The 22,348-nt window shown below is 41.5% G+C and overlaps 1 protein-coding gene across 1 annotated transcript in view; it reads left to right on the forward strand.

Annotated features, from left to right (window-relative positions):
• The first annotated feature begins 12,404 nt into the window (after positions 1-12,404).
• LOC106583653 (E3 ubiquitin-protein ligase rnf213-alpha) overlaps positions 12,405-22,348 on the forward strand; it is a 62,696-nt gene continuing 52,752 nt past the window's right edge. The window contains 5 exon segments of the mRNA XM_082967511.1: positions 12,405-12,545; positions 13,695-13,840; positions 19,334-19,782; positions 19,877-20,086; positions 20,339-20,548. Of these exon segments, the coding sequence (XP_082823637.1) occupies positions 12,443-12,545; positions 13,695-13,840; positions 19,334-19,782; positions 19,877-20,086; positions 20,339-20,548 (1,118 nt within the window). The 5' untranslated portion in view covers positions 12,405-12,442.

Below are 22,348 nucleotides of genomic sequence, written 5' to 3' on the forward strand. Positions count from 1 at the left end.
AAGTGAGTCATCCACAATCTTGTCAACCTAATTTTCCACCGCAAAAGCGAAGGTCTTCCTCATGTTGTTTAGTCTCTAGTTGAATGTCTTTAATTCGAATGGACTCCAACCCTGCTACACAAGCATGTCTACTATACTCCCATTGCTGTTTTCCTTCCATTCTACTTGCCTGTCAACTCATCCTGAATTTAATTCCTCTGCGCTTTTAATGGCTCCATAATGGCTCTGATCAGGCCCTACACCCAAACAAGGGCACTGCGTTCATCCACCTCTGGCCTGCTCGCCTCCCTACCTCTGAGAAAGCACAGTTCCCGCTCAGCCCAGTCAAAACTGTTCGCTGCTCTGGCACCCCAATGGTGGAACAAGCTCCCTCACGACGCCAGGACAGCGGAGTCAATCACCACCTTCCGGAGACACCTGAAACCCCACCTCTTTAAGGAATACCTAGGATAGGATAAAGTAATCCTTCTAACCCCCCCCCCCCCCTAAAAGATTTAGATGCACTATTGTAAAGTGGTTGTTCCACTGGATATCATAAGGTGAATCCACCAATTTGTAAGTCGCTCTGGATAAGAGCGTCTGCTAAATGACTTAAATGTAAATGTAAATGATAAGAAACGCTAGTGTGGATGGGTAGTCAGGCTACCATTCTACTGGACTTCTAGCCCCAAGGTCCACTAGAGTGCGTAGTTCTTCCCAACGTAATTTAATCTCTAGCGTCCCAAAGCACTCAGCCCAGTCGGCAGAACACTTGTGTCCCCCTGCGACCAAGAAATACATGAAACATGCTCCCTTCAGGCTGCAAAGGCATCGGTTTCCTCCTTGCCACAACCTGTTTGAAAATCGCCACAACTTGCTGCAGGGGGAGTTTTAAATTGATTACATTTAGATTTTGTGTCACTGGTCTACATTTAATACCCCATAATGTCAAAGTGAAATGATGTTTTCAGGACTTACAAATGAATTAAAAATTAAAAACTGAAATGTTTTGAGTCAATAAGTACTCAACCCCTCTTATGGCAAGCCTATTTAATTTCAGAAGTAAAAATGTGCTTAACAAGTCACAATAAGTTGCATGGACTCACTGTGTGCAATAATAGTGTTTAACATGACATCTTTGTACCCCACACATACAATTATCTGTAAGTCGAGCAGTGAATTTCGAACACAGATTCAACCACAAAGACCAGGGAGGATTTCCATTGCCTCGCAAAGAAGTGCTCCATGCGGTGAGTCCTGTGGCAGAACTGGGAATGGTGTTCCAGGCATACTCCACCCAGACCAGTTGATGGCTGCAGGTAGTGGGGTTGGTTGAGACCAGGTACCTTAAGGTGGTCTCCAGGTCTTGGTTGGCTCGCTCCGACTGACCATTAGTTTGGGGATGGAATCCGGATGACAGACTGGCCGACGACCCAATAAGGGTGCAGAACGCCTTCCAGAACTGAGACAAGAACCCCGATCTGAGACCATGTCTACCGGGAGTCCATGGATCCGGAAGACATGCTGCACTATAAGCTGGGCTGTCTCCTTGGCAGAAGGTAGTTTGGGGAGAGGGATGAAATGGGCGGCCTTGGAGAACCAATCAACTACCGTCAGAATGACGGTGTTGCCATCAGATGGAGGGAGCCCAGTGACAAAGTCCAGAGATATATGAGACCAGGGACGATGAGGGACCGGTAGTGACTAAAGGAGGCCAGAAGGAGCTTGCCGTGGAGTCTTGTTCTGAGCATACTGTGCATGCGGCGACGAAGGCAGAGACATCAGGGACCATTGTGGGCCACCAGAAACGTTGTCGGAGGAAGGCTAATGTACGACCGAACCCTGGATGACAGGTCAGCCTGGAGGAATGAGCCCATTCCAGGACCCGGGACCGGACTGGATTAGGGACTAACAGCTGGTTAGCCGGGCCCCCTTCAGGTCCAGGTTGGGAATGTTGTGCCTCGCAGACCAGGTTCTCAATACCCCAATCCACAGTGGCAGCAAGGCATGAGGTAGGGAGAATGGTGTCAGAGGTCGAGGGTGTGGCAGAGGAACTGTATAGGCGGGAGAGGGCATCAGGCTTCACATTCATTGACCCTGGGTGGTAGGAGATGGTGAAGTTAAATCTGGTAAACAGGAGGGCCCACCGGGCCTGCCTGGAGTTGAGGCACTTGGCTGTACGGAGATATTCAGTCCAGACCAGGAATGGCTGTTCTGCTCCTTCCAGCCAGTGCCTAAACTCCTCCAACGCCATCTTTACCGCCAGGAGTTCTAGGTTGCCAACATCGTAGTTCCTTTCAGTAGGATTGAGACGATGGGACAGGAAGGCACAGGGATGAAGCTTCTGGTCCTGGGCAGATCACTGGGACAGGATGACCCCACTCCAACATCCGAAGCATCCACTTCCACCACAAATTGACGCAAGGGGTCCGGATGGATGAATGCTGTTGTGAACTGATGCTTCAGGTCCATAAAGGCTTTGTCGACAGCTGGAGACCATTTGAACGGTACCTTGGGAGAGGTGAGTGCCGAGAGGGGGGCCATCAGGGTGCTGTAGTCCCGAATGAAACGGCGGTAGAAGTTTGCAAACCCAAGACACCGTTGCAACTGCACCCTGGACGTTGGTTGAGGCCAATTCACCACTGCTTTCACCTTTCCAGGATCCATCTGAACATTGCCCTCAGCAATGACATATCCCAGAAAGGTGATTGTAGCGCGGTGGAACTCACACTTTTCGGCTTTCACGAACAGTTGGTTCTCCAGGTGGCGCTGAAGGACCTGTCTGACATGGAGTATATGTTCTTGGGCAGATCGGGAAAAAGGTCAAGGTACACGAACACAAACCGGTTTAGCATGTCCCGAAGCACATCATTGACCAAAGCCTGGAAGACAGTTGGTGAGTCCAAATGGCATGACCTGGTAATCATAATGTCTACTGGCTGTGTTGAAGGCTGTCTTCCACTCATCCCCCTCTCGTATCCGAACCAGGTGGTAGGCATTTCGAAGGTCCAACTTGGAAAATATGGTGGCCGCCTGGAGAGGTTCAAACGCCGAGGAGAGGTAGGGGGGTAATGATTTGACAGTAATGTCATTAAGTCCCCAATAGTCAATGCACGGACGCAGGGTCTTGTCCTTCTCCGCAAAGAAAAACCCTTCCGCAGGCAGGAGATGCAGATGGACGGACGGCCCCAGTGTCAAGAGACTCCTTTATGTACTCCTCCATAGCTTTGGTCTCCGGTCCAGACAGAGAATACAAGCAACCCCGAGTTGGTGTAGTGCCTGGGAGAAGATCAATGGCACAATCATAAGGACGGTGCGGGGGAAGGGAAGTAGCACGTGCCTTACTGAACCCTTCCAAGAGGTCATGGTATTCTGTGGGGATAGCAGAGACATCCACAGTCTTGCTAACATCCAGAGGAAGATGACTTGAGGAAGGCTGTGCTGCTTGAGGGCAGTGGGAATGGCAAAATGGGCTACAACCCAGGATGGAGCTTGTGGTCCAATCAATCATCGGATTGTGCTTTTGAAGCCAGGAAAATTTCCAAAACAACCAGAACATGGGTTGATGCAATGAGGAGGAACTGTATTGTCTCACTGTGGTTATGTAAAGGGATTTATATGTTTGAATGTAATGATTAAATAATTCTACCCTGAGACTTAACTATTCGGGATATGGTCTATATAGCATGTAGAACGAGTAACTAAAGGGTTAAGCATAAATCTAACAAGGTTGGACTGGGAACGAGAAGAATGTGTGTCTGTGTGTTTAAGTAAACACCAAGAACTGTTAAACTGTGGTTGACCTGCCCTAGCTTGAACTCTGAGGGTTTAAGATATGAGAGGGAGTCCCCCTCAAGGTTTCCCTAATCTCAAAGGAATGAAACTGTCAGCTGGGCAATGATCTACAGTGTTAAGAGATCTGGGGCCTTAATGTTTGTGTGTATATGTGTGCGTAACTAAGGAGTGGTATATAATCGATGTCTCTGTACAATGGACTTGAGAGCGCCCTCGTGAATAAACACTTCTGATTCTTGTAAGCTGGGCCTCCGTCTGTTTCATTCAACCAGAATCTCACACATTCTGGGTGGCAGACTGAGTATTTTAATTGAAGTTAACATTGAGAACATAATTCTCGTAACAGGTTACCAGAAACCCGTAATTGAACGGGCACAGTACTTTGGGTGACTTCCCCTATAGAGCGGCCGTCCAGTGCCCTAGCATCCATGGGCACAGAGAGAGGCTGAGTGGGAATACCAAGCTCCGAAGCTATCGTGGCATCCATAAGACATTCATTAGCCCCAGAGTCAATGAGCACTCAGAGAGACTTAGATTGGTCTCCCCACAGCACAAGAGCAAAAAAGGGTGTGCGGGTGATGGGAATTAGGGAAGGTAGCAATAAAATGTCCTGCCCCTCCACAGTACAGACAACAGTTATTATTCATCCTTGGTGAGCGTTCCCCAACTGATAACCTAGTTCTTCCCAACTGCATAGGCTCAGGAGTATCCAACTCACCCGTCGTAGATTTCCGAGAGTGCTCGGGTGGCTTCGAATCCGCTCGGAAGAACTGCCTTTGGAAACTTCCGGATTCCCTTGGAGGTGAACGCGCCATAGCGGGTGCACGAATGTGCCCGAGACCTGACCTCCTCTCACTCTTGCGTTCCCTTAGGCGTTCATCAATTTTAATGTTAAGGGCGATAATGGAGTAGAGATCAAATCAAATGTATTTATATAGCCCTTCTTACATCAGCTGATATCACAAAGTGCTGTACAGAAACCCAGCCTAAAACCCCAAACAGCAAGCAATGCAGGTGTAGAAGCACGGTGGCTAGGAAAAACTCCCTAGAAAGGCCAAAACCTAGGAAGAAACCTAGAGAGGAACCAGGCTATGAGGGGTGGCCAGTCCTCTTCTGGCTGTGCCGGGTGGAGATTATAACAGCACATGGCCTAGATGTTCAAATGTTCATAAATGACCAGCATTGTCAAATAATAATAATCATAGTAGTTGTCGAGGGTGCAACAAGTCAGTAACACAAGAGTAAGTGTCAGTTGGCTTTTTCATAGCCGATCTTTGAGAGTATCTCTACCGCTCCTGCTGTCTCTAGAGAGTTGAAAACAGCAGGTCTGGGATAGGTAGCACGTCCGGTGAATAGGTCAGGGTTCCAGCAGGTCTGGGACAACAGGTCTGGGACAGGTAGCACGTCCGGTGAACAGGAGAGCGCCCTTCCTGACATTAGCGTAATAATATCTGCTATCTTCGATCTGTCTGATGGAAACGAAGATGGCTGTAGCTCAAAAATGACCAGGGATGTTCTCTTGATAAGTCTGTGACCATTTTCTCGTCCTGCGAAGCATTAAAAAAATGTAATCAGTACTTTTGGGTGTCAGGGAAAATGTATTGAGTAAAAAGTATATAATTTTATTTAGTAATGTAGTGAAGTAAAAGTAAAAGTTTTCAAAATTTGAAATAGTAAAGATAACTAAAAACTACTTAAGTAGTACTTTGAAGTATTCTACACCACTGCTGTTTCCCCATATAAGCAGCATGCTCCTTCCTACACACTAGTAATGGTTCATGCTTAGTGATGCCCTTTTTCCTTCGTGGTATGCAAAAGTAAAGTATTTTATTATGTTGGAGAGATAAGTAAATACTGTACGTATATTATACTGCCTTTAAATTGGCCTTTGTTTTCTCTTTATATATCCATGTCCTCAGTTTGATAATGCCCCTTAGTTATGTTTTTCCTGGCAGTTTCCTTAGTTTATAGATAGAGTACCAGTCAAACGTTTGGACACACCTACTCATTCTAGGGTTTTTCTTTATTTTTACTATTTCCTACATTGTAGAATAATAGTGAAGTCATCAAAACGGTGAAATAACACATATGGAATCATGTAGTAACCAAAAATATGTTAAACAGATCGAAACATATTTTATACCTGAGATTCTTCAAAGTAGCCACCTTTTTTTCTTTCATTTAACTAGGCAAGTCAGTTAAGAACAAATTCTTATTTGTAATATTCTTATTTTCAAGGAGCAGTGGGTTAACTGCCTTGTTCAGGGGCAGAACGACAGAGTTTTACCTTGTCAGCTCAGGGATTCAATCTTGCAACCTTTCGGTTACTAGTCCAACGCTCTAACCACTAGGCTACCTGCCGCCCATGACAGCTTTGCACACTCTTGGCATTATCTCAACCAGCTTCATGAGGTAGTCACCTGGAATGCATTTCAATTAACAGGTGTGCCTTGTTAAAATTGAATTTGTGGAATTTCTTTCCATTTTAATGCGTTTGAACCAATCAGTTGTGTTGTGACATGGTAGGGGTGGTATACAGAAGATAGCCCTATTTGGTAAAAGACCAAGTCCATAATATGGCAAGAACAGCTAAATAAGCAAAGAGAAATGACAGTCCATCATTACTTTAAGACATGAAGGTCAGTCAATCCGGAAAATCTCAAGAACTTTGAAAGTTTCTTTCTGTGCAGTCGCAAAAACCATCATGCGCTATGATGAAACTGGCTCTCATGAGGACCGCCACAGGAAAGGAAGACCCAGAGTTACCTCTGCTACAGAGGATAAGTTCATTAGAGTTACCAGCCTCAGAAATTGCAGCACAAAGAAATGCTTCACTGAGTTCAAGTAACAGACACACCTCAGTCACTGGCTTCATAAATAAGTGCATCGATGACGTCGTCCCCACAGTGACTGTACGTACATACCCCAACCAGAAGCTATGGATTACAGGCAACATCTGCACTGAGCTAAAGAGTAGAGCTGCCGTTTCAAGGAGCGGGACTCTGACCCGGAAGCTTATAAGAAATCCAGCTATGCCCTCCGACGAACCATCAAACAAGCAAAGCATCAATACAGGACTAAGATTGAATCGTACTACACCGGCTCCAACGCTCCTCAAATGTGGCAGGGCTTGCAAACTATTACAGACTACAAAGGGAAGCACAGCCGCGAGCTGCCCAGTGATGAGCAATGCTCGCTTCGAGGCAAGCAACAATGAAGCATGCATGAGAGCATCAGCTGTCCCGGGCGACTGTGTGATCACACTCTCCGTAGCCGATGTGAGTAAGACCTTTAAACAGCTCAACATTCACAAGGTCGCAGGGCCAGACGAATTATCAGGACGTGTACTCAGAGCATACGCTGACAAACTAGCAAGTGGCTTCACTGACATTTTCAACCTGTCCCTGACTGAGTCTGTAATACCAACATGTTTCAACCAGACCACTATAGTGCCTGTGCCCAAGAACACTAAGGTAACCTGCCTAAATGACTACCGACCCATAGCACTCACGTCTGTAGCCATGAAGTGCTTTGAAAGGCTGGTCACAGCTCACATCAACACCATTAACCCTAGAGCCATTCCAATTTGCATACCGCCCCAACAGATCCACAGATTATGCAATCTCTATTGCAATCTCTAAAAGGAACACCTTTGTGAGAATGCTATTCATTGACTGCAGCTAAGCGTTCAACACCATAGTGCCCTCAAAGCTCATCACTAAGGACCCTGGGACTAAACACCTCCCTCTGCAACTGGATCCTGGACTTTCTGACGGGCGAGCCCCAGGTGTTAAGGGTAGGTAACAACACATCTGCCACGCTGATCCTCAACACGGGGGCCCCTCAGGGGTGCGTGCTAAGTCCCCTCCTGTACTCCATGTTCACTCCTGACTGCATGGCCAGGCACGACTCAAGCACCATCATTAAGTTTGCCGACGACACAACAGTGCTAGGCCTGATCACCGACAATGATGAGACAGCCTATAGGGAGGAGGTCAGAGACCTGGCCGTGTGGTGCCAGGATAACAACCTGATTGTGGATTACAGGAAAAGGAGGGCCGAGCACGCCCCCATTGTCATCGACGGGGCTGTAGGGGAGCAGGTTGAGAGCTTCAAGTTCCTTGGTGTCCACATCACCAACAAACTATCACGGTCCAAACACACCAAGACAGTCGTGAAGAGGGCACGGCAAAGTCTATTCCCACTCAGGAGACTAAAAATATTTGGCAAGGGTCCTGAGATCCGCAAAAGGTTCTACAGCTGCAACATCGAGAGCATCCTGATTGGTTGCATCACTGCCTGGTACGGCAATTGCTAGGCCTCTGACTGCAAGCACTACAGAGGGTAGTGCGTATGGCCCAGTACATCACTGGGGCTAAGCTGCCTGCCATCCAGGAGCTCTACACCAGGCGGTGTCAGAGGAAGGCCCTAAAAATTGTCAAAGACCCCAGCCACCCCAGTCATAGACTGTTCTCTCTACAACCGCATGGCAAGCGGTACCGGAGTGCCAAGTCTAGGACAAAAAGGCTTCTCAAAAGTTTTTACCCCCAAGCCATAGGAATCCTGAACAGGTAATCAAATGGCTACCCGGACTATTTGCATTGTGTGCCCCCCCAACCCTCTTTTTACGCTGCTGCTACTCTCTGTTTATCATATATGCATAGTCACTTTAACTATACATTAATGTACATACTACCTCAATTGGGCCGACCAACCAATGCTCCCGCACATTGGCTAACCGGGCTATCTGCATTGTGTCCCACCCACCACCCACCAACCCCTCTTTACGCTACTGCTACTCTCTGTTCATCATATACGCATAGTCACTTTAACCATATCTACATATGTACATACTACCTCAATCAGCATGACTAACCGGTGTGTGTATGTAGCCTCGCTACTTTTATAGCCTCGCTACTGTATATAGCCTGTCTTTTTACTGTTGTTTTATTTCTTTACTTACCTATTGTTCACCTAACACCTTTTTTGCACTATTGGTTAGAGCCTGTAAGCATTTCACTGTAAGGTCTACACCTGTTGTATTCGGCGCACGTGACAAATAAAATTTGATTTGTAGAAATTATTGTTGGAAACTAGTCTAGGTTGGAACTGTTGCTGTTAAAATACAATAATAATAGTTATTCTTAACTGGAACAAACTCATTGAAGCAAGATGCTTTTTGAGGCAAACACACTCACACAGTTATGGGTTGCTCATCTACAGTAGGAAGTGGTCTCCTACCTGACTGAGAACACACTCACACAGTTCTGGGTTGTTCATCTACAGGAGGAAGCGGTCTCCTACCTGACTGAGAACACACTCACACAGTTCTGGGTTGTTCATCTACAGCAGGAAGCGGTCTCCTACCTGACTGAGAAAGCAGTAGATGTTCTGGTCCAGTTTGGCACCACATACCTATGCGAGTCAGGGTTCTCAACTCTGACATACTTAAAAAAACAAGAACAGAAACAGTTTCAAGGCTGAGCATGATGTCAGTGTTATACTGTCAAAAACAGAGGCCAGAATAAACATGCTCTCATTAGGACAGTGTGTGTGTTTTCTGGTCTACATCTGTGTGATGTGATCAATCAGTTTATTCCAGTTCAGAATAAAACATACGTATTGAATTTTAACAGCAACAGTTCCCACATAGACTTTCTTTCAACAATAATTTTTACAGTAAATGTACCTGATCATTTTTCATCTGAACTATTACTTAGGGGTTGCACTATCAAAAAGCCTGTGTGTGTGTTCTGTTATTCATCTGTGTGATGTGATCAATCAGTTTATTCCAGTTCAGAATTTAAATGATTTATTGTATTTTAACAGAAACAGTTCCAACCTAGACAGGTATCTAAGAGTGTTTTTAATGGGGGAAAATAAACATGAATAGATATTTAATTTCATTGTTATTTGTTTATTGCATTAATTTTAGGCATAAGGGCAATTTATATTTTATTAGGCAAGTCAGTTAAAGAACAAATTCTTATTTTCAATGACAGTGGGTTCAGAGGAAGAACGACAGATTTGTACCATGTCAGCTCTGGGATTCGAACTTGCAACCTTTTGGTTGCTAGTCCAACATTCTAACCACTAGGCTACCGCACTGAAATGTGCTGATGTTTATTGTGTGTATAGTTGCATATTTTCCTAAACTTGGGTCCCAGGAAAAACACAGAATTTCTCATGTGGGTCCCAGGCTGAAAAAGTTTAAGCACCCCTGATATAAATAAATGTGGTACACACAAAAAAAGGAAGGGTAGAACAACATTGCCCATCCTGCACTGCTATAATAACTTTCAAATGATTGTTCCGAAGTTTGCCCCCCCAAAAAGTATTTTCCTATGAATGAAGTCGGACAATTTTCTTGGTCATTTTCTACGAATTAAATCGCAAAAATATGTGTCTTTTCACACGAATTAAGCCACATAAAATGCACAAAAACGCACGAAATCTGCTTAAATACTTTCTGTACATATTTTCACGAATTAAGTGTGAGATTGTGTTTCAACATAACATAGCTGGCACTGCTATCATCCTCTTTTCACATTTCACCAACTCTCCATTTCGCAGCTTTTCTCTTATTGAATTAAACACCAATATTATTACTTTTGCCTCAGTGGATCGACTTCTTCCTTTCCCAAAAGCATTTGGCATGTAGGCTATTTGGCACGCATACAGTTTTAAACCCTAAAGTTTACATGATGACCAAACCATGGTGCGCATGTTGATTTTGTCTATGCCCACCAAGTTCTATTTTAGCACCAATTGTAGTTATATGTTAGACTACGGCGCTATGCAGACGACTGTTGATGCGCGTAGTTTGGATGAAATGATTGAGAATACATATGTGTACATTTCTTTTGCAATGATCGTGCACGCAACCCAGGCGGTCAGGTTAGCATGTTAGGTTTACAGACTAATGCCATATTATGGGGGATATTGCCTAAAACTAATGTAAGAAACACCTCATTGTAGCCTATACATATACATTGCACATGAATGATACGTTTATGTTTTTTTATGTACTGTTTTACCTTTATTCAACCCGTCCTCAACCCACCCGCACAATATTTCATAACCCTACATCCAGTCAACCTGGCATATCTACAATAGTAGAGACGCCTCTTCACTGTTGACGTTGAGACTCGTGTTTTGCGGTACTATTTAATGAAGATGCCAGTTGAGGACTTGTGAGGCATCTGTTTCTCAAACTAGACACTCTAATGTACTTGTCCTCTTGCTCAGTTGTGCACCGGGGCCTCCCACTCCTCTTTCTATTCTGATTAGAGCCAGTTTGCGCTGTTCTGTGAAGGGAGTAGTACACAGCGTTGTACGAGATCTTCAGTTTCTTGGCAGTTTCTCACATGGAATAGCCTTCATTTCTCAGAACAAGAATAGACTGATGAGTTTCAGAAAAAAGTTATTTGTTTCTAGCCATTTTGAGCCTGTAATCGAACCCACAAATGCTGATGCTCCAGATACTCAACTAGTCTAAAGAAGGCCAGTTTTCTTGTTCTTTAATCAGGACAACAGTTTTCAGCTGTGCTAACATAATTGCAAAAGTGTTTTCTGATGATCAATTAGCCGTTTAAAATTCTAAACTTGGATTAGCTAACACAACGTGCCATTGGAACACAGGAGTGATTGTTGATGATAATGGGCCTCTGTACGCCTATGTAGATATTCCATAAAAAATCTTCCGTTTCCAGCTACAATATTCATTTACAACATTAACAATGTCTACACTGTATTTCTGATCGATTTGATGTTATTTTAACGGAAAATAAAGTTTCTTTCAAAAACAAGTACATTTCTAAGTGACCCCATACTTTTGAATGGTAGTGTATGTTCCCATTACCAGTAAAACATAATCAAAACCTATTTCTTTCACTTACTTGCTGTGCTGTTTCGTTGTTCATTTGTTCAGTCTCAACCAGGATTTCATCATACATGTGAAGCAGTGAAGTTTCAGCTCTCTCTGTCCGTGGCCTCTCTTCCTCGGTGCACACTGTCACTGTGTCCGTTTCCATCTTGTCCAGCTGTGTCTGTAACATTTCACATAAACCCTGTTTCTTCTCGAAATCCTCATCAACCCACTGTGCTGTGAGACTCGTTCATAATGCTCATGTGGCTGACATCGCTGGTTCAAATGTCAGTCGTGAAGCTAATACCAGTGACGCCCATAGCAAGTAGCTCATTGATGTGAGTGTCAACAATACTGTATAACTCCGGTAGGGCAACATCTGAAAAATAGCAGCCCCGCAAAAAATCTAAGCCTAACCATAACTTTCTGAATGAGGAGTAATTGAAAGTGAAAGAATGTTTGTCTGACTGCTGGGGGAAAAGGGATAGCTAGTCATTTGCACAACTGAATGCATTCAACTGAAATGTGTCTTCCACATTTAACCCAACCCCTTTGAGTCAGAGAGGTGCGGGGGGGCTACCTTAATCGATGTCTACATCATCAGCGTTGTTGTTGGGGGTTAACTGCCTTGCTCAAGGGCAGAACGGCAGATTTTTCTATCTTGCCGGCTGATGAATTCGAGCCAGTGACCTTTCGGTTACTGGCCAAAAACTCTTAACCTATAGGCTACCTGCTGCCCCATATATGATAATGGTTTGTCATAGTGATCATGTTTATTATTTCAAACAGATAGGGTTCATCATGAAGAAGTGCCCTGCTTGTGGTCACATGCTGGCAGAATCTTTTAAATTCTGCTGTGACTGTGGATTTAAGTTACCTGTCCATTCCCAAGTTTGCACCTCAGGTAATATATGATTTATATATGATTTATTTTGAAATATTAATAATCATGAATCAATATCTATTATTTGTCATTTGTTTGACCATCTATACATTATTTATGTATTCAAAATCATAATATTTGGATGTTATTCAGTATACTTCACCATTCAAGATGAGCAACTGCACCCCACTTTTTCAAGTACCGTAATTTCTGGACTATAAGCCGCAACTTTTTTCCCACGCTTTGAACCTCGCGGCTTAAACAATGACGCGGCTAATATATGGATTTTTCCCGCTTTCAATTTTTTTTGAAAGGAGATGACTTCAGTGGTTTCAGTGCACAGGAGGAGGAAGATAGTGACCAATGACTTTCTTGGTAGGCTACTGTTTACTGCTAATTTTTTGTTACAAGCCGTGTTTCGTTAAAGCCTATTTATTTTTGTTACAAGCCGTGTTTCGTTAAAGCCTATTTATTTTTGTTACAAGCCGTGTTTCGTTAAAGCCTGTGTAAAGTTAATTTGTTTCAATGTACCGGTAGGCACCTGCGGCTTATAGACATGTGTGGCTTATTTATGTTCAAAGTAATACTTTTTTTTAAATTCAGTGGGTGCGGCTTATATTCAGGTGCGCTCAATAGTCCGGAAATTACGGTAGGCTAATTACAGCACAAATGTTTTATTACATAGGAAATACAAAGTTCACTTGCAGGTCTACAGCATGCATGTATATAGGGCCAGTGATATGCATGCTTAGGACCATGGCCATATTACCCACCGGGCATAAAGGGCACATGCCCAGTGACCCTAAATCCAGGGGCCCCCACTGATTTTGTTATAATGATTGAGTCACTCAGATAACATAAGAACACGGCATAAGCCATGGAAAAATGTTTAGAATTACAGGAAATAAACTTTAAAACTACAAAAGTTTCTCTCTACCGCCAAGAGTGGACCCTCTAAAGTGATCTTTCCTAGGGCCCCAGATTTGATTCGTCCGGCCCTGCCTAGGACCAGGAGTTTTAACTGATTATGTGACCTGACCAAGACAAACCCTGGCCCAATGCATAATATATGGAATTGTCCAATAGGAAATAAATCCAAACTATTAAATGCAAGATAGCTTGAATGTTCGTATCATGTAGTTCACCGAAGTAACATGTCTTCAATGTCAGATAAGACCACTGCAGAGCATCAAACCTCTGCGGTCAGTGAAGCAGAGCCCCAGCATGAGAATGAGCCACTGACATTGTCCCCGAACAAAACTGACACACCTCTAAAACACTCCAGTGAAGAACCAGGGGGCAATGACAAGGAAAAGGTGCCTGTATCACAATTGTATTTGTTGAAAATGTAAAGAAAAATGTGCCAAATATCCAGTAGAGTATAGAGTATAGGGTGTATATGCAGTGGAGTATAGAGTGTATATGCAGTAGAGTATAGAGTGTATATGCAGTAGAGTATAGAGTGTATATGCAGTAGAATATAGAGTATATATGCAGTAAAGTATAGAGTGTATATGCAGTAGAGTATTTAGTGTATATGCAGTAGAGTATAGAGGGTATATGCAGTAGAGTATAGAGTGTATATGCAGTAGAGTATAGAGTGTATATGCAGTAGAGTATAGAGGGTATATGCAGTAGAGTATAGAGTGTATATGCAGTAGAGTATAGAGTGTATATGCAGTAGAGTATAGAGGGTATATGCAGTAGAGTATAGAGTGTATATGCAGTAGAGTATAGAGTGTATATGCAGTAGAATATATAGAGTATAGAGTGTATATCCAGTAGAGTGTATATGCAGTAGAGTATCGAGTGTATATGCAGTAGAGTATAGAGTGTATATGCAGTAGAGTATAGAGTGTATATCCAGTAGAGTATATATGCAGTAGAGTATAGAGTGTATATGCAGTAGAGTATAGAGGGTATATGCAGTAGAGTATAGAGTGTATATGCAGTAGAGTATAGAGTGTATATGCAGTAAAGTATAGAGTGTATATGCAGTAAAGTATAGAGTGTATATGCAGTAGAGTATAGGGTGTATATGCAGTAGAGTATAGAGTGTATATGCAGTAGAGTATATAGTGTATAGCCAGTATATTGTATAGAGTGTATATGCAGTAGAGTATAGAGTGTATATGCAGTAGAGTATAGAGTGTATATCCAGTAGAGTATAGAGTGTATATGCAGTAGAGTATATAGTATAGAGTGTATATGCAGTAAAGTATATAGTGTATATCCAGTAGAGTCTAGATTGTATATGCAGTAGAGTGTATATGCAGTAAAGTATAGAGTGTATATCCAGTAGAGTATAGAGTGTATATCCAGTAGAGTTTAGAGTGTATATGCAGTAGAGTATAGAGTGTATATGCAGTATAATATATAGAGTATAGAGTGTATATGCAGTAAAGTATAGAGTGTATATCCAGTAGAGTATAGAGTGTATATGCAGTAGAGTATAGAGTGTATATGCAGTAGAGTATAGAGTGTATATGCAGTAGAGTATATAGTATAGAGTGTATATGCAGTAGAGTTTAGAGTGTATATGCAGTAGAGTGCATATGCAGTAGAGTGTAGAGTGCATAGCCAGTAGAGTATAGAGTGTGTATGCAGTAGAATATAGAGTGTATATGCAGTAGAGTATAGAATGTATATGCAGTAGAGTATAGAGTGCATATGCAGGAGAGTATAGAGTGTATATGCAGTAGAGTATAGAGTGTATATGCAGTAGAGTATAGAGTGTATATGCAGTAGAGTATAGGGTGTATATCCAGTAGAGTATAGAGTGTATATCCAGTAGAATATAGAGTGTATATGCAGTAGAGTGTAGAGTATAGAGTGTATATCCAGTAGTGTATTGAGTGTGTATGCAGTAGAATATAGAGTGTATATGCAGTAGTGTGTAGAGTATAGTGTGTAAATATCCAGTAGAGTATAGGGTGTATATGCAGTAGATTATTGAGTGTATATCCAGTAGATTATAGAGTGTATATCCAGTATATTATAGAGTGTATATGCAGTAGAGTATAGAGTGTCTATCCAGTAGAGTATAGCGTATAGAGTGTGTATGCAGTGGAGTATAGATTGTAGAGTGTGTATTCAGTAGAGTATAGAGTGTTTATTCAGTTGAGTATTGAGTATAGAGTGTGTATGCAGTAGAGTAGAGTGTATATGCAGTAGAGTGTATATGCAGTACAGTATAGAGTGTATATCCAGTAGAGTATAGGGTGTATATCCAGTAGAGTATAGGGTGTATATGCAGTAGAGTATAGAGTGTATATGCAGTAGAGTAGAGTGTATATGCAGTAGAGTATAGATTGTCGAGTGTATATCCAGTAGAGTATAGGGTGTATATGCAGTAGAGTATAGAGTGTATATGCAGTAGAGTAGAGTGTATATGCAGTAGAGTATAGATTGTCGAGTGTATATCCAGTAGAGTATAGAGTGTATATGCAGTAGAGTATAGAGTGTATATCCAGTAGAGTATAGAGTGTATATCCAGTAGAATATAGAGTGTATATGCAGTAGAGTGTAGAGTATAGTGTGTATATCCAGTAGAGTATAGGGTGTATATCCAGTAGAGTATAGAGTGTATATCCAGTAGAATATAGAGTGTATATGCAGTAGAGTGTAGAGTATAGTGTGTATATCCAGTAGAGTATAGGGTGTATATGCAGTAGAGTATAGAGTGTATATGCAGTAGAGTATAGAGTGTATATGCAGTAGAGTGTATATGCAGTAGAGTATAGATTGTCGAGTGTATATCCAGTAGAGTATAGGGTGTATATGCAGTAGAGTATAGAGTGTATATCCAGTAGAGTATAGGGTGTATATCCAGTAGAGTATAGAGTGTATATCCAGTAGAATATAGAGTGTATATGCAGTAGAGTGTAGAGTATAGAGTCTATATCCAGTAGTGTATTGAGTGTGTATGCAGTAGAATATAGAGTGTATATGCAGTAGTGTGTAGAGTATAGAGTGTATATCCAGTAGAGTATAGGGTGTATATGCAGTAGATTATTGAGTGTATATCCAGTAGATTATAGAGTGTATATCCAGTATATTATAGAGTGTATATGCAGTAGAGTATAGAGTGTCTATCCAGTAGAGTATAGCGTATAGAGTGTGTATGCAGTGGAGTATAGATTGTAGAGTGTGTATTCAGTAGAGTATAGAGTGTTTATTCAGTTGAGTATTGAGTATAGAGTGTGTATGCAGTAGAGTAGAGTGTATATGCAGTAGAGTGTATATGCAGTACAGTATAGAGTGTATATCCAGTAGAGTATAGGGTGTATATCCAGTAGAGTATAGGGTGTATATGCAGTAGAGTATAGAGTGTATATGCAGTAGAGTAGAGTGTATATGCCGTAGAGTATAGATTGTTGAGTGTATATCCAGTAGAGTATAGGGTGTATATGCAGTAGAGTATAGAGTGTATATGCAGTAGAGTAGAGTGTATATGCAGTAGAGTATAGATTGTCGAGTGTATATCCAGTAGAGTATAGAGTGTATATGCAGTAGAGTATAGAGTGTATATCCAGTAGAGTATAGGGTGTATATCCAGTAGAGTATAGAGTGTATATCCAGTAGAATATAGAGTGTATATGCAGTAGAGTGTAGAGTATAGTGTGTATATCCAGTAGAGTATAGGGTGTATATGCAGTAGAGTATAGAGTGTATATCCAGTAGAGTATAGATTGTCGAGTGTATATCCAGTAGAGTATAGGGTGTATATGCAGTAGAGTATAGAGTGTATATCCAGTAGAGTATAGGGTGTATATCCAGTAGAGTATAGAGTGTATATCCAGTAGAATATAGAGTGTATATGCAGTAGAGTGTAGAGTATAGAGTGTATATCCAGTAGTGTATTGAGTGTGTATGCAGTAGAATATAGAGTGTATATGCAGTAGTGTGTAGAGTATAGTGTGTATATCCAGTAGAGTATAGGGTGTATATGCAGTAGATTATTGAGTGTATATCCAGTAGATTATAGAGTGTATATCCAGTATATTATAGAGTGTATATGCAGTAGAGTATAGAGTGTCTATCCAGTAGAGTATAGCGAATAGAGTGTGTATGCAGTGGAGTATAGATTGTAGAGTGTGTATTCAGTAGAGTTTAGAGTGTTTATTCAGTTGAGTATTGAGTATAGAGTGTGTATGCAGTAGAGTAGAGTGTATATGCAGTAGAGTGTATATGCAGTACAGTATAGAGTGTATATCCAGTAGAGTAGAGTGTATATCCAGTAGAGTATAGGGTGTATATCCAGTAGAGTATAGGGTGTATATCCAGTAGAGTATAGGGTGTATATGCAGTAGAGTATAGAGTGTATATGCAGTAGAGTAGAGTGTATATGCAGTAGAGTATAGATTGTCGAGTGTATATCCAGTAGAGTATAGGGTGTATATGCAGTAGAGTATAGAGTGTATATCCAGTAGAGTATAGGGTGTATATGCAGTAGAGTATAGATTGTCGAGTGTATATCCAGTAGAGTATAGAGTGTATATTCAGTAGAGTATAGAGTGTGTATGCAGTAGAATATAGAGTGTATATGCAGTAGTGTGTAGAGTATAGTGTGTATATCCAGTAGAGTATAGGGTGTATATGCAGTAGATTATTGAGTTATATCCAGTAGATTATAGAGTGTATATCCAGTATATTATAGAGTGTATATGCAGTAGAGTATAGAGTGTCTATCCAGTAGAGTATAGCGTATAGAGTGTGTATGCAGTGGAGTATAGATTGTAGAGTGTGTATTCAGTAGAGTATAGAGTGTTTATTCAGTTGAGTATTGAGTATAGAGTGTGTATGCAGTAGAGTATAGAGTGTATATGCAGTAGAGTAGAGTGTATATGCAGTAGAGTAGAGTGTATATGCAGTAGAGTGGTGTGTATATGCAGTAGAGTATAGAGTATAGAATGTATATGCAGTAGAGTAGAGTGTATATGCAGTAGAGTAGAGCATAGATGCAGTAGAGTATAGAGTGTATATTCAGTAGAGTAGAGCTTATATGCAGTAGAGTAGAGTGTATATGCAGTAGAGTATAGAGTATAGAATGTATATGCAGTAGAGTAGAGTGTATATGCAGTAGAGTATAGAGTATAGAATGTGTATGCAGTAGAGTAGAGTGTATATGCAGTAGAGTATAGAGTGTAGAGTGTGTATCCAGTAGAGTATAGAGTGTATATGCAGTAGAGTAGTGTGTATATGCAGTATAGTATAGAGTATAGAGTGTGTATCCAGTATAGTATAGAGTGTGTATCCAGTAGAGTATAGAGTGTATATGCAGTAGAGTAGTGTGTATATGCAGTAGAGTATAGAGTATAGAATGTATATGCAGTAGAGTATTGTGTTTATGCAGTAGAGAAGCGTGTATATGCAGTAGAGTATAGAGTGTATATGCAGTAGAGTATAGAGTGTATATGCAGTAGAGTAGAGTGTATATGCAATAGAGTGTATATGCAGTAGAGTAGTGTGTATATGCAGTAAAGTGTATATGCAATAGAGTATAGAGTGTATATTCAGTATACAGTATGGAGTGTACATGCAGTAGAGTATGGAGTGTGTATACAGTAGAATATAGAGTGTATTCAGTAGAGTAATGAGTGTATATTCAGTTGATTATTGAGTATTGAGTGTATATTCAGTAGAGTAGAGTGTATATGTGGTAGAGTTTAGATTGTAGAATGTATATTAAGTAAAGTATAGAGTGTATATGCAGTTTTTTCTTTGTTTTGTTTGCCTTAGTCACATTTAAATACTGAAATGTGTTATATTTTAAAATACAATTCTATAACACTTTTGTTTGTACATAGAGCGAAGACTCCCTCCGCAACACTGAGCTGACCACAGACACACATCAGAAAGAGGAGTCGTCTGGGAGTGAGAGCTATGCAGCGGTGGATGTTCCCCCTACAGGAACTCCATCTGAGAACACTTCCAGTCCTGCTGCCACTCCAACCGTACCCTCCAAACTTCCAACCTCTCTTATCCCATCCCCATACCAGACAACCACAGAAGACCAACCCGAGGGTCCATCAAAGGTAAATGAAAGTGAACCGCTGAACGAGTCAAACACAAGCCAAACCCAACCTAGTTCAGTAAAACAAGACTTGCCTGAGAAGACTGCCTCATCCACACATGAGACAACAGATCAGAACACAGAACCTGCCTCAGTCCCAACTCAACCAGTAAGACAGCTGTCATATAAAGAAGCTCTGATGGGTGAAACCACAGAGACAAGAACACTAAAGAGGAAGCAGAGGTAATCAATATCTCTCTATTCTATTATGATTTATCATATATATTTATATATTGAACTGCATCTTTTGAAACACGTTTGTACTTTTATCAATAAGCTTGGAGAATCAAGACAAGAGGCTTCCAAGCCAACACAAGGAACCAGAGAAGCAGAGTGATTATGGTGGTGGTGGTGATGCTTCTAAGTCATCTACTGCTGATTCCCCACCTGCAAAGGAAGATAGTCCACCAAACCACAGCAATGACGAAGACTTCCAGCAGGTGGAATCAAAAAAAAATAAGGACAAGCAGAAAAAGCCAACCCAAATGTAAGTTTATATATTAAATTGGTCCTTTCAATAAAACCATATTACTTGTCAAATCAAATTAAACTATTCAATGCACATTTTACATAGACGTCACAACAGACTTCATGGGAAATGTAAGGAACAAGTAATGCTTAAACTATTACAGTTGTTGGGGGAATTAATATTATAACACAATGTAATTATGAAAGTAGGTTGTTTTAGATGTTTTGAAGTTCAGAATATTTTGACATTTGGGAAACTCCTGCTTTCCAGAAGCTCTGAAGGGAGCAAGGAAGCTGGAGTCATGAATAAACAACAGACATCCAGTAACCAGAGTGACAAGTGTACCAAGGATGAAGCAAACTCACAGCCGTGTGTTGACCAATCCCAAGTATCAACTGATGACCCAACAGATAAGTCAAACACAAGGCAGGAAGAAACAAAGAATGAAAACACGGAAAAGCAGTCCCAGCCTCCCCAATTGTAAGTGTCTGTCATAGATTGAATGTGTTTAATACAGGGCTACTGACTGTGACCATACAGTCGCATTTGGCCACGCTTTGACTTGACTGATTTGGTCAAACGGTAAGGTGATTTATCCTCATGACTCCTGTAATGAAGGTGTCTGTCCTGTGCCTGTTTTACACTGTTTAATAATCGAGATAAATCTTATGGCTTTGAGATAAATACAGAGCTAGTATCAGATATGAAGAGGCTGGTAGTAGGAAATCAATTACATGTATTGAATTAGAAAATTAATGAATTTGCCAAAGTTGATATAATAAGACATGAACTGAATGCATCAGTAATGATCATTTCCTGGAACTTTCTAACGAGGCAACGACACGGGACTGCACCTGTCTCATCTGTGTGTGCCCCTGTCTCATCTGTGTGTGCCCCTGTCTCATCTGTGTGTGCCCCTGTCTCATATGTGTGTGCCCCTGTCTCATCTGTGTGTGCCCCTGTCTCATATGTGTGTGCCCCTGTCTCATCTGTGTGTGCCCCTGTCTCATCTGTGTGTGCCCCTGTCTCATATGTGTGTGCCCCTGTCTCATATGTGTGTGCCCCTGTCTCATCTGTGTGTGCCCCTGTCTCATATGTGTGTGCCCCTGTCTCATATGTGTGTGCCCCTGTCTCATCTGTGTGTGCTGTAGCCGTTAGGGATGCTAATGATATTTATCTTCTGGTAGATGGAGAAAGGCTTTCCCAAAAACTAGAAAGTAGCTAATGCCTACCTGGCAGAATTATATCATGATTCTTTTTAAAAATCCAGTGGGTGTTTGTTTATCAAACTCTATCATCACATGTGCACTACAAAAACACAGCTAAACAACAGCCTCTTGCTAGGTGTGCACTGGAATTAAAGGGTAACTACTGTACACTCAGGGGTGAAAGTAAGACGGTACGGTCTAGTACAAAATAAATAGTGGGGGTATGCAGTACCTGTAAAACATGAGGCCATCGCAATAAATTATAATAAAATGTCAAGAAAACTGTAGACTGTACACCATTATTTATCATTGCCGCATGATAGAGGCATGAAAAATGTGTGAATGGACTTGAAAACGGGTGGTATAGCCTACGCTCCAAAATGCGATGTGATTTGATGAAAACGTTGACACTTTGCTAAGGCATGATTGGCTGACACTGAGACGTTTGCGGACAGCAGTGGACACATCCATTAAGGTCTAATGACAATTGGCAAATGTCTTTACACTTTTTGGTGTTTTGTATAAAAGATGTCTCTTAACATTCACCACTGTTTGGAGGCTGAAAAATGTGAGTGGATGAACGTGCGTGGGTAGCCTAGTAAGCCTTTGAAATTATTGTTTGACAATCAGATGAAAACATATTAGCTGGTTGTCTATATGCCACAATAAAAGGTAATACATTTTAAAAGGATAAATTAAAAATCTTTACGACTAGGCCCACACGCATGCACGTGCACACATACTTTAGGAGGTCCCGTATTGGGAAGAAATTAAATCTACTTTCACCCCTGACTACACTACAAAATCGAAATATCTTACATTTTTCCAATACCTCAAATTGTCTCCTGATGTGGTGTAAGCATTGTTGTTTTTCTAACAAAAAAGTGTGATTTCTAGAGTGAAAACCTGAAAAAACTGTGAAAAATCAAAACCTGGTACAACAAAACCCCCCCAAAAAATATTTGTGAAAAACTAAATGGAATTTGGCAAAAAAAAAGAACATAGATTTGATAGAGTTCCCACTTCTGCATGTGGTGAATTAGCAGCAATTGAATTAGGCCAATATGTCATA

The sequence above is a fragment of the Salmo salar genome, chromosome 22 (assembly GCF_965601325.2).
Source record: "Salmo salar chromosome 22, fSalSal1, whole genome shotgun sequence".
NCBI classification, from domain to species: domain Eukaryota; kingdom Metazoa; phylum Chordata; class Actinopteri; order Salmoniformes; family Salmonidae; genus Salmo; species Salmo salar.